The sequence below is a fragment of the Lutjanus erythropterus genome, chromosome 15, assembly GCF_056507025.1.
Source record: "Lutjanus erythropterus isolate fLutEry1 chromosome 15, fLutEry1.hap2, whole genome shotgun sequence".
NCBI classification, from domain to species: Eukaryota; Metazoa; Chordata; class Actinopteri; order Lutjaniformes; family Lutjanidae; genus Lutjanus; species Lutjanus erythropterus.
In genome coordinates this window covers 32,345,457-32,358,225 of record NC_139331.1, presented here as the reverse complement: position 1 = coordinate 32,358,225, position 12,769 = coordinate 32,345,457, and the positions used below count along the sequence as shown (strand labels likewise).

At 40.2% G+C, this 12,769-nt stretch overlaps 1 protein-coding gene across 1 annotated transcript in view; it reads left to right on the top strand.

The window, feature by feature from the left end:
• The window catches only part of syne2a (spectrin repeat containing, nuclear envelope 2a), a 98,063-nt gene that overhangs the window by 45,367 nt on the left and 39,927 nt on the right, over positions 1-12,769 (top strand). Inside the window, exons 53-73 of the mRNA XM_084738218.1 lie at positions 89-423; positions 544-688; positions 1,503-1,703; positions 1,900-2,159; positions 2,242-2,392; positions 2,946-3,089; positions 3,193-3,324; positions 4,030-4,212; positions 4,651-4,788; positions 4,994-5,179; positions 5,698-5,820; positions 6,530-6,712; positions 7,079-7,159; positions 8,049-8,141; positions 9,547-9,624; positions 10,185-10,619; positions 10,820-10,923; positions 11,011-11,158; positions 11,606-11,692; positions 12,096-12,251; positions 12,352-12,552. Coding sequence (XP_084594344.1) covers positions 89-423; positions 544-688; positions 1,503-1,703; positions 1,900-2,159; positions 2,242-2,392; positions 2,946-3,089; positions 3,193-3,324; positions 4,030-4,212; positions 4,651-4,788; positions 4,994-5,179; positions 5,698-5,820; positions 6,530-6,712; positions 7,079-7,159; positions 8,049-8,141; positions 9,547-9,624; positions 10,185-10,619; positions 10,820-10,923; positions 11,011-11,158; positions 11,606-11,692; positions 12,096-12,251; positions 12,352-12,552 — 3,564 coding nt within the window. The remainder of the gene's footprint in view (positions 1-88; positions 424-543; positions 689-1,502; positions 1,704-1,899; positions 2,160-2,241; positions 2,393-2,945; positions 3,090-3,192; positions 3,325-4,029; positions 4,213-4,650; positions 4,789-4,993; positions 5,180-5,697; positions 5,821-6,529; positions 6,713-7,078; positions 7,160-8,048; positions 8,142-9,546; positions 9,625-10,184; positions 10,620-10,819; positions 10,924-11,010; positions 11,159-11,605; positions 11,693-12,095; positions 12,252-12,351; positions 12,553-12,769) is intronic.

Genomic DNA, 12,769 nt, shown 5'->3' with positions numbered 1-12,769 from the left:
GTTAAACCAGCCTACGTTTGAGAAAATTTTACTTTGCAGTTTACACTTTTGTGTGTTGATATGCCTGATCATATAATGTGTTCAACAGGAGAGTTTATCCCAGGCCAGAGAGTCCTTGAAAGATTACCAGTGGGCTGCTCAGGGAGCAATAGGCTTCCTTCATAATGCCGAGGCCACCTTCTTATCGGCTCCTGGAGGGTTTTTGGACTGCACTGAGGAAAAAAGACAGACTCAGCAGGCTCTAGAAGCACTTGAAGAAGGATTTCAGGCTCATATCAGCCACCTTGCAGAACTGCTGCCCCAACAACCCTGCCTGTCCCGCCCAAAGACCGAGCAGCTTCACATCAGCATCCTCAGTCAGCTGTTGGTGGGAAGAGCCACACTAGAGGCTCAAGCCCAACTCAGGCTGGAATCCCTGCAGAGGTACTGTCTGTTCTCAGATCACTGAAACACTTCTGTATGGCTTTTACACTGATTATTTTTGTATTTGTCTTGTTCAGAATTTTAGTAAAGTTAAACACTTAAATGACGTATTTTTCACAGGTGCGAGGTGAGACAACAAAGCCACAGGAAGTGTCACGAGGACATACGTCAACATCTTTCAAGGCTCGAAGCCAAACTTTCAGAATGTGCTGCAGAACAAGTGACGTCGTATGACAAATGCGTCACTCAACAAAAAAGAGCTGAGGTAGGTTTGATGTATTTGTCTACATATGCTGGATCTACTTGAAGCTTGCATGTCAGAAATTATGACAATTTAGCTTTTTAGCCATGCTAACAGCTTAGCTCTATTGATGGCAATGTCGCTTGGTTGGTCCACTGGTCAAGACTGAAATATCTCAACAACTATTGGATAGATTTCTGTGAGATTTTACAAATATTCATCGGCACCAGAGATGAACAGGTGAATCCAAATGACTTTTTCTGTAGCACCACAAGAAAGTTGACATTTTTGGCTTTAGGGAAAAACCTTACGATAGCATTAAATGATAGCATTTCAGTGCTTAGCATTTGGTGGAGATATCCAAGGTGAATTGTGACCACAGTGATCCCCTGATGTTTCAGCTAGTGCCACCATGATATTTTAAGTCTGGCATCAAATGTTTCTATAAATATTGGATGGATTGCAATAGAATTTGGAACAGACATTCATTTCCCCCTCAGTATGGATTGTAATCAGTCTGGTGATCCCTTTACTTTTCATTTCACAGCATCAAGTCAAAATATCAGTTTGCACAATGTATTATTTTTTATGACCAAATACCAAACTGGTGACATTTCCATCCACCTCAGCTGTGCTTAGTGTTTTGTGCTAATTAGCTAAGAGTGAATGTGGTAACTTGCTAAACATCAGCATGTTAGCATTGTCACTGGGACTAGGTTAGCATGCTGATGTGAGAATTTAGGTATTAGCCTTGTTTTTAACCAGATTAGAGTAACACATCTACCAGAACTCCCTGGTCCAGACTTTAATTTGAGCTTCATTTTATTTCTTCATAAAGCTTCTGATGAAAGATCTTCGCGGCCTGGCTGGTAAGATAGTAGATCTGAGAGCTGGATGTCCGATGCAGAGCTGTGGGGTTGGAAAGGACGGCGAGCTGGGCGCCCTCTGGAGGCGCTGGGCATCATTACGACGTGGTGTCGGCCTCCTGATGGCACACACAGAGCAGAGAGGAGAGGAATGGAAGGACATCACTACGAGTGTGAGTTTCACCAACAAATACTTCTTTATGTACAGTAACATGTATAAGTCAGTAAAGATAAGTAAATGCAAAACTAAATTAAACAGTATTTTTACTGTATTTTTTTCTGTTTAATGTGTGTGAGGTTGCCACTAGAGTTCCCACCATGCCTTTCTCTTTGAAATTTTTTTTATTGCTCAAATTCCACTTTCTTCAGATGAAACAGTGTTGCAGCTTTTTGGCGAGTCTTCAGGCGGATGTTCCCGACTCCTCCACCATGAGCTTCACTCAAGAGGAACCCCAGGAGCTTCTGGCTCAGGCTGAGGTGCACCAGGCCGGGCTGGAGCAGGAGCAGCAGGCTTTAGCCTCCCTGGAGCATCGACTGGAACACGCCCTGAGCCTATCTAGTTCCCAGGATCCCGTCAGCCCCGGACCAGTTGGGAAAACTCTAGTGAAGATCCAAGAGAATGTCAGGAGGTGGGATTCGTTTCATATACATGTTGATAGTGATTCCTCATTAATGTCAGTCATGCTGAGCAGATACTGCTCTTCTCCGCAGCTTGAAAGAGAGAAACCTGCTGGTGGTGGCTGCAGCCCAGGCAGAGGAGAAGGAGAGACAGCAAGTCCAAGAGGAGATCGGAGAGGTGGAGCAGCATGTGTTTGCTATTCTTTCCTCACTGGAAGGCTGCTCAGATCCACACAAACAACAGGTCAGGCTCCTTTTTATGCTTTATTGTCCAAGCTTGAAGATTGGAGCTTGAGCTTTATAAGAGAGCAGTTTAAGTGACATCTAGAAAACCAAAAAATGTGACATACATGAGCAAAATCAAGTGTCTTCCTATTTTTTGAGGTTTTGAGGGTTTTTTTTTTACTGTCAAGATCTAATTAGAAGCTGTTTATAGCTCCAGTGAGAAATGGAAATTGTGTTCACAGGCCTGTTTTTGTTAGTGCAGCTACAGACCACATGCAGCTTCTCTAATTAGATTAAAGATTGTCTTTTCATGTTGACGTTTGTCTAAACTGTCTCATATGTGAAAAATTAGCAGTAAAGTAAATGGTTTACTGCCGATCGTCCCTCTCTTTTAAAGATAGAGCATCCTGAACTTGCATGGAGGTGCTGTGAACTTTTCCTCAACCTTTAACAGGAAAATAAGTTAAACAAATTTGGGAAGCGCTCAACTTTCGACCTTATCTCGCAGTCTCTTACGTCTCTTTTCATATTTACTGCCCTTCCAAATTTCTCATGCATTTCTACCCCGACAGGAGCTCAGAAAGGATTTGTCCTCCCAGAACGCCAAATTAAAGTGTATCGTGGACGGTGTGCAGAGTCGGTATGCTGAGATACCATCTGATATCAGTAGAAGGTTGCAAGAAGTTCAGCTGTCTTTACAGAGAGAAGAGGAGAAGGTAACTGGAAACAGGACTGAAAGCATCCTCAAGCCACGTGAAGCGTTTCCTAAGAAAATCTCTTACATTCTTCTGCATGTGTGTGTTTGTGGTCATTCTGCAGCTCATGGAGAAGAGCAGCGCAATTCAAAAGCTGGATAACCAAGTGGTGGAGTTGGCTTCTGGTCTGGAGAAAGTAAAAGTATTACTTGAGCAAAGGAGTCCATCAGTCAGTGAAGCGCAAAAAGTACTCAAGGTGTGTGTTGGTTTACGTTTGCTTGTGTATCTCTGTGTGAATGTTATGAAAACCAGCTGATATACAAGTTCAAAGGTTGAACATGTTTTTCATATTCTTCATTAACATCCTGTAAATTTGTTTTAAACTTTATTTTTACGTCTTTCAAATCAGTCACTTTTTACCAGTTAATCAAGTATATCACTTTATATCACTTCTGAATATCAGTTTTATTAGTATAGCATAGTTTTTTGTTGTTTTTTTAATATTTGGTGGGCTTTTTGTGTCTTTAATTGAAATAGAAGCGTTGGAGAGAGTGTAAGAGATGAAGGGCCAAACCAGATGTTTGCGCACAACTGCCAGCCACCAATTGTAGCCTCTATTAGCTATATCAGCTACTTTGGGTTGTGCATTTAGGCTGCAACAACGGGGAGCGCAGGGGACAAATATCTGAACACTGAAATATCTCGCCATTCAAAATATCGTTTTCATTTATTTGAGAAAGATTGAGAGAGAGAGAGAGAGAGAGAGAGAGAGAGAGAGAGAGAGAGAGCATGTAGTGATCGAGTGAGAGAGCTAGAGAGAGAATGAAGAGAGGGAGCACTGGTAGCAAGAAGGCCGATGAATCAAAAGAAAAATAAAGCATAATTTACCCAGCCACTGTTTCCTAAAATATGATGACAGTTCTGGATTACTTTGTCATTATGTACTGTGTTTGTTTTCCAGCATGTGTGGGACAGGCTGGATTCATGGCACAGCCGCCTGATGCTCCTGGAGAACGAGGTGCAGGATCTTGCAGAGGAGCACCCGGAACACGCCCACCTGCTCATGGACCAACTCACACAACCGCTGCAGCTCTACCAAGACACAGCGCAGATGGCCGAACAACGCACCGCCTTCCTCAGCAAGGTCAGACATACTGTGTTATATTTACACTGTACTGTAACACCATGGGACGGGAACCAGGGTTTGACTTCACAGAAGAACTGCACCGATTATTAGATTAATAGATAAGTTGAAAGACAATTAATTATCAGCTTGATGATTATGATTAATCATTTTAGTAATTTTCAAGCAAAAATATCAAACATTTGCTGATTTCAGCTTCTTAAATGCTGAGGATTTTCTGCTTTTCTTAGCCTTTTATAATAGTAAATAAGGATTTTTCTGGGTTTGCACTGTTGGTTGGATAAAAGAAGCATTTTGAAGATGTTACTTTGGGCTCTGGGAACTTGTGATGAGCATTTTTCCACAATTTTTTTGACATTTCATGATTGATTGTGTTAGTTAGTTGCAGCCTCAAAACTTTGTTTGTGCTTCCTTATATTTCCCACACTCCTCTGTCAGATCCCCGCCTGTCTTCAGGAGTTTGAAGACATTGTGTACGGCGCCACCTGCTGGTTAGACGAGGCCCAGTCGTGGCTCAGTGCTCCCTGCTCGTTCACAACAGCCAGAAGCCTCCAGAATCATGCAAGCTCCCTGCAGGTCAGAGAGAACATGTAACAAGAAAAGATATGTTAAATATTCTTTATTTCTTTTAACAGTTTCTTCAGTAATTTCATCCGTGTGTATATGTATAAATAACACATACTAATATAGTTTGCTTTAATGTAACTCCATGCTATATAAGCTATAAAATAAGCATTTTCATGTATTTTATCTGAATTTAATTTTAAATCCTGGACTCCAGCTGGTCCTGGACGACTCTGAGAGGATCAGACACGCCCTGACAGACTTCAGACCCGTCCTGGATGAGATCTCTGCCGTGTGTGATGTGACCACCCACATGGAGAGGCTGGACCAGAACGACCAACAAGTCGACAAAATGCAGCACAAGATCTTTGAGCCGCTGGAGCAGCTGCTGCAGGCCGTGGCTGTAAGGCTTTTAAAAAGAGGAGTTCCACAAATTTCATTTTGTCAGGTTGTTAGTGACCCCCAATGGCGGGGGGACGAAACTGCTTTTGTTTTCCCTGCATTTTGGTTCCTCCCACTTCCTAGTTTGTGCAGGGAGGATTTTCCTTCAGTGAACACCTGAGTTTAATTGGAGCAGATTAGCAGAATCTGTGGAATCTGTCAGCGGATGAGATGTTCTCCTGTGTTGTGGCCACATTTTGAGATTTTGGGCTGATAAAACAGACAGATGCATCTATAGAGAGTAGTGAGAACTGGAAACATGAGAAAGAGCATGCAACAAAAGCCCCCAGCCAGAACTGAAACAGAGACATTGTGGCAACATGGTGTTGCACGGAGGAGACCTCCATTTGATATATTTCTACATCATCTAAAATCAAAAGAAATTCAATAAGTAGCAGCTTGGGAATTTATTGCCTTTTATCAACAAACTTTTTTCTTTTTAATTATTAGTCAAGTTGGTGAAATCGTTCCTTATTCCAGGTGGTGGAGGCAGTAGAAGCGGAACTGAAGACCATGGAGAAGAACGTCCCAAAGATCAGAGCGATTTTATCTTCCATGGACAACACCAACATCACTCTGACAGAGCATCTTCAAAACAGACAGGTGATACAGTGCCTTCATAATTCTTATTTAAGAAGCTTAAGCTTGTAGCTTGCCATGCTAGTAGTATTTTTTGGCCTCTGCTGCATCAGTTTCGATCATTTTTTGATCTGTCTTTTGGAAGTAGTAAATTAACTTTTGTTTTTGTTCAGGTGCACGTAAATAAGTTGAACAATGATGATTTACCACTGACACAAAATGAAAACTTTCTTCTCATGAACAAATAGTCAATCAAATATTTACAATTATTGGTAATATTTTTTATCTTTCCAAATTTTAATTTAACTATAGAGAAGTAGTCTAGCACATTTTTACTAACACTTAAACTTTTTAACAGTACAGTATAAAAGTAGCTCTTTTTTTGCCTTCCTTTCAAAACAACATGGCAGGTTAATATCTTAATACATTAAAGGTTTTGACAGCTAACTGGCATATAGTATATATAAACTGAATTTGTTAATTTGTTAGATATAAAACCCATCACTTGCTGAGCTCCATGAAACTCCAACAAGAGCTGCAGTACTGCAGAAGTGTTTGTTATGTATCCACTTCCAGCCTAAATTCACTGCACACAAATCTCCTTTGTCACTTGGAATTAGCTCTGTGGAAGTTTCATGCTAAACTATCCTCTAAATCTACAGTGGATGTAACAGAGTAAGTAAATTACAGTTTGACTACAGTTTAGTATTTTTTTTCCCGTGTCAACCTGAAGGTGATCCTGGCCAACGTGCAGTCGATGCAGAGGATGTTGGAGGAGATGGAGAAGTGCAAAGCGGAGCTTCACCTCCCTCAGGGAGCAGAGGGGAGCCTGATGGTCTTCTCCAGAGCCAGACTGCTGCTGCAGCCACTCGAGGAGCTGGAACAACTCACCCAGGAACAAGCCACGCTGCTGGAGGTGCAACATGAAGTCTGAGTCACACTGCACATAGAAGAAATAACTCATTTAATCTGTTATTATAGACGAATAGGCAGCTTTGACAAAAGGTGTTTCATGAATGCTAACAATCACACTACTTATTATTTTGCTGGCATAACCTCATGTTGAACTGTGAATTAAATAAATCAATCAATGCTGTGTTTTGTTAGCAAGAGAGAACTAAAGCAAAAGTTTGCACCTCTGTTAGTGGAACTTGTTGGTGGTTTCAGCCTTTGATGCCACAAAGAAACAATATTCTGCAGTAAAACCCTTAAATATGTATTTTATCAGCTTGTCACGTTTCACATTTTCTGTCTCTTTCTCTTTTCCCTTTGACCAACTCAGAAGAAAATTAGTGAGGAGAATCTCGGCATCACCAGAGTCTCTGAAGAAATACAGCAGCTGGTCAGATCTCCACAAGTCCAGGTAATCTTCATCATCCGCTAAAAATATAACATGCACTAACTATTGTGTGGCAACCCAATCAAACGTGTCCTGTAATCATTTTATGGTGACAATTTGTCCACAACTTTTTAGTCAAACTTTTAGTCTGTTTGTCTTGCGACAGCCACCAAGTCCTGGATTCCCTCTAGTTTGTTGAATTTCGAAAGGTGTGTTATTTTTAATAAGGAAGTAAAATTGACGATTTCTACAAGAAAGTCAGACTTTGACTCTTAATTTATTCCCTGTGTTATCTGGAATTTCTTGAACCTGCTTGGTACAGTCCCCTCTCCAAAACGTCCCCCTAAAAACATCCAACAACGTCCATTTTACTGGGCTGTGAGGCAGGTTCACGCAAAATCCTCGAAACTGATTGTTTTTTGGGAAATTATTCCATTATACCAATGAATGGCAAATTGCATTTTTTGTGTTTTGCATGCCATTCAGAACAATCATCTGGACTCTTTTTTTTGTTTGTTTGTTTTAAATCTTCCCCAAAAATTAACAATACTTTTAAGCAAATGCGTGTTCACTGTATTAACATTCATTCCTCCATTAGACTCCATTAACTGAGCCATTTTTTTGTCATACCTAATAATTACTTCATGAAAATCACTTAAAATCACATTTGTTAAGTTCCACATGAAATAAAAAGAAGAGAGGTGGAAAATACAGCTCAAATGAGTGGATGACTGCTAACGGAGTCGCGGTGCAGAAACAATAGAAGCTCTTCTCAGCGATTTTGCTTGAACTTTACAGAACTTTAAGGAAAAGTTATATTCAAGATAACGGAGGAATGAGACGTCATCATTGGTTAATTTTTCCTGTAAATCACAGTTTTGATCATATCATTCACCCTTATCACTAAAAGCAGGAGGCTTTTGAGGTGTCTAATTCAGAGGAAGAGGAGGATGTGGAAAGTTGTCACTCGTCGTCCTCTGACACACTAACATGCAGTATTCCAGAGGTAAATCTGAAAAAAATCATTTCAGCTCAGGAGAGCATGTTTCTGGGTACCTCCTTTATTTTGGGCTTCAATCCAAAATGTCACATCGAGGGGATAGTTTGGATATTTTGAAGTGGGGTTGAATTATGTTGTATTTATCTATAGTCATAGTGTGTCACCTACAGTAGATGGTGGTCGACACCCCCAGCTTGGAGAAGCAGCACTCATGAAGCAATGAACTGCTGTGGACAGGGTGAGCAGCAAAAAGTATTTTAGCCACTTAAATAAAAGGTCCACCTAAAACAGTCAAGATCATTTTAAATGTACACTATATTCAGAATATTTTATTGCATCACCTTGCTGTCAGACAGCCTTTTCTGATGAGAAACCGCCAGAGTTGCTCCCTACCGCTGACTCAGTCTGCTAGTTTGTTTGTCTTATTGTACTTCAGTAAATCAAAATCAACCTTTTAAAACACAAAAGTCACACAATAACATTTTTTGTCAAAAGAGTCTGATGGCTTTGGAGGGAGTGAGATCTATAACAGCTGGTTACTAAAAAAAAACATTTGTCTGGGGCGTCCCTGCAGCTCAGTTGGTGCAGCATGCACCCCGTGTGCTGAGCCTGCAACCCGTTTGCTTCATATCGTCCCGTCTCTCTCTGTCCACTTTCCTGTCATATCTTAAGCTGTCATGTATCAAATAAAGGCAAAAAAAAAAAAAAAAAATCTTGAAAATAAAAGTTTTCTGACAGCAAGTTAAAGTGATAAATATTCTAAATGCAGCATACACTTTAACCGATTAAAAAAAATTCAGGGGGCCAAACTACATTTTGCCACTGACTGTGTCCACAGCTGTACATTGTTTAGCTTCCTGTATCAGTACTCCTGCTGCTTCTCCAAACTGAAGCCATGTTGATCACCCCAAAAACCCAGACTGTCCCTTTAAACAGTGCTAAGCCTGCTGTTGTTAAATCTTTACAAGCTTAAATTTAGTGATTTTTAACAGTTAAGTCTCACAAATAGATGTTTTTAAGACTTACAATACACAAACTGATTCTGTGTATTTTGGATTGAAACTCAAAATTTCTTGGACTCCTTCTTCTGGTGTTTTTCCTCCTTTTATTTATATTTTGATTCAACTAATAATTTTCAGCTTTAATCTTGCTTCTTTTTCCGGTGCTGTGGAGGATTTTGGCACATTTTTACATGTTTACATGAAGCTGTGTCAGACGGGCTGTCCTGCTTTCACTCTGGCCCTGTCAGGAGCAGCTGCTTGAAACATGTCGCTCCTCAGGAACCTGTCTTCTTACACACACACACACACACAAACACACACACACACACACACACACACACACACATACACACACACGCATGATGAAAATGTCCATTTGCATTTGTATATTTATTTGATTCATGTGTTAGGACCCAGAGGAGACGCTCAACGCTTCAGATGTGCAAAGTGAGGATGTTGCTGAAATTAAGCCACTATCAGAAGTTCAGGTAAATTATATTTTTCATTTCAAAGATTGGACTTATTTCATGAGAACTTTGGACATTTAGAACATTTGTTTTAAATCCAAATTTTTTGTTGTATTTAAGAAATTTCATCAGGGTTAAACTGCACACCGATTCAGATAAATAATATGGCAGTAACAATGAAAATGACAAACTGTGACATTTTTTAATTAATTGCATTTGCCCCCTGTCTTTATTCACTGACAGAATGATCACTGTTAGCAAAATCTTAATCATTATTTTTATTTATTTTTAATCTGTTTTAAAACAGCATTTTATATTACAAGACATACATCAGGACAAGGGCCGTTTTATTTCCTCTGCTGTCTGCATATTTTTGCAAAAAAATTAACTTTTTATATTATGGTAGAGAAACTCTGCATACAAGAGCAATGAAAATATATTGGGGGGAAATTGGAAATAAAATGAAATAAAAATTAATGCATTCAATTCACCGGCAAAATCTGACAATAACAGATTTATGTATTTACATACATTTGATCCAGAATCTAAAAAAGTCTTAATTAATCTTAATTGTCTTTCAGCTGCTGGAAAGTTCGCCTGAACAGTTTTCTTCTGAAGTGGAAACAAACTCAAAAGATGCAGAAACTGAGCTTTTATCTGTGAAGCCTGAGCCTGAAGCAAAAGAGTCAGAAAATGTTCAAACTGGATTAATAACAATGGATTCCAGAGCTGGTGTTGGCAAAGCGTTTAGTCCTGAGACTGTGACGGTTGAGCCACTCATCACTGCAGCCGAAGATCAGTTTACCGCTGCTGCTGCAACACCGGACCAACCGAGACCTGAAACCCTCGTCCCCGACCCTCACGCAAAGTCCCTTCAGGCTGCAGCTTCAGTGGAAGAGACAAGACTGATTCCTGCAAGACCTGTAACTCCGTTCACTGCTGCGACGGCATCAGAGGAGTCTATAAAGGAGGGAGGTGAAGATCTGGCCTTGTCCACAGCTCACCGTCAAGATCTGGTAAGTGTCTGAGAATGAAAAGAGATTTTCAAAATAATTCTCTTAAATAGAATTTTGCTCAGTCAGTCATATTAAGACATGAACATTAATTATGTCTAATGTGATTTTTCTTACATGGGATATTCAAATGATGCACAATAGAAACAGTGAAAAAATTGCAGTTAATTTATTCTTTTCCCTTGTTTCTCTACAATGTCCAGGCTGCTCTAAATGTGTTAAAGGAGCAAAATGAAGTCGGCACCAGTCCGAGTATTTTGGTGGAAGAATCCCAACAAGCTCAGGTGTCATCTGAGGTGCCGATCAGGTAAAACACAGTTTGAAGGTCATATCAATTGTTACGTGTTACATACCAGAGACTAAGACATATTTTGTATTTTCCTTTGGTCTCTAGCTTGACTGGACGTGAGGACAATGATGAGAAGCAGATGAAGTGGAGCCGACTTTTTACCCAGATCTCTCAAAAACTGACCACTTTGAAAAAAGTGAAGGAAGAGCACCAAACCCCGATGAGCTCAGAGGACGAGAGGACCTGCGAAAAGGTGGGAAGATACAGAAAAACATTCAGATTTATTTTAATGTGGATGAGGGTGAGATTGGAACTCAACAGATAGAAGCAAAATGATTTCTAAGATGTGGATGCTAGGCTACCAACTCCACCATCACAGCTGTTTCCAGGACAACGGTGGGGTAAACCAGTTTGATGAGCAGGGAATGAAATGAAGGAGTAGGAGGAAGATTCTGTCTGTGCTGCTTTTACTCTGAGAGTTATAAAGTTCCTAATTTCACGGACACTGAGGGGGAGCAATAGTTAGAACCTTAAAAAATATACAACATTATTGGTTGAAACTATGGTTGTTATGTTAAAAAAAAAAAGTATTTGTCCTGACAGGAAAATGAATTAATGCAGCAGGAGTTTGAACTCCTTGCACCATGTGACATTTTTCACTGCATCTTTTATTTCTCCTTCACTCGCTGTGTTTGTTTAGGTTCCAGAAAGGGAGCTGATATCAACTGGATCTGCATCAGCTGTTCTCCAGCGGACACACGAGTCAATTACCATGCTGAGACGAATAGTACGTACAAAAGTTATAGAGGTTAAATGTTAGCATTCAGGTCCTGCTCAAAAGAACTGGTTGGGAGATGCACTTTTGATAAATTAATGGATCTCTGTGACTGTTAAAGAAAATCTTTGATGGTTTGTCTCGCTAACTGCAAACACGTAAAGCTTTCCGGATGTATTTTCATGTAGGTGACTGAATCAGCATGCTAGAAACTATATTTAAACAATCTGATTTGTTGAGAGCATTTGTTGGCCCCCTCTCTAAATGCCAGTTTCCATGAAGAAAGAACCTACACGTTTCTAAAATTAGTCAACTTAAGAAAATAAAGTAAAAAAAATAAAATAAAATAAAGTAACAAAGTGGGTTTTTTTTACCAAGACAAACACTGATCACTGTGCTCTTGGTTGTTTCCCAGGTGAGCTCTGCAGACGGTTCACATCCAGCTGTGAATGAGGAGTTGTACACAGCTGTACGGAGGGTTCTCCTCTGTCTGGACGCTTTGACGGATCTTCTGTTGACTCCTGGTGGTTCTGCTGAAGATGACCCACAGCTGAGGCTGCTACAGCAGGAGGTGACTGGTGGCTCTGTAGTACACATTATCTACTGTATTTTTTTGTATTTTTTTTCCTTTGTTTTTTATTTTCTGTGTTTCTCATTAAATTCCTGCACAGTGTGTTTCCACTGAGCTGCTGACTCTCTCGGAGCTGTTGAGTAAAGTTGAATCGGAGTCCAGACCTGCGCTCTCGAGAGGAGAACCAGAAGCTCTCCGCTGTTTGACGTCCCTCCAGGATTGTCTGCACACGGTCCAGCCGGTCTTCACCTCGTCCCACAGTCAGCTCTGTGAACATCTGGGCGTCACAAACCAACATCAGGTTTGAAATACAAATGAGGGCCAGTTTGACATATTCCAGGAAGACATTAAGTCTTTCTTACAGTCTCTAGTGATGATAATATTTGTTTTTTTGTTATTACGCTTAATGGCTGTAAAAAATTTGAAAATCTGCAATTGTAATTCTAAATGGAATAATAATTTGGATGCCATCCATTTCTAATTTATTAAATGAGTTCATACATGGTCTGAACCTGTGA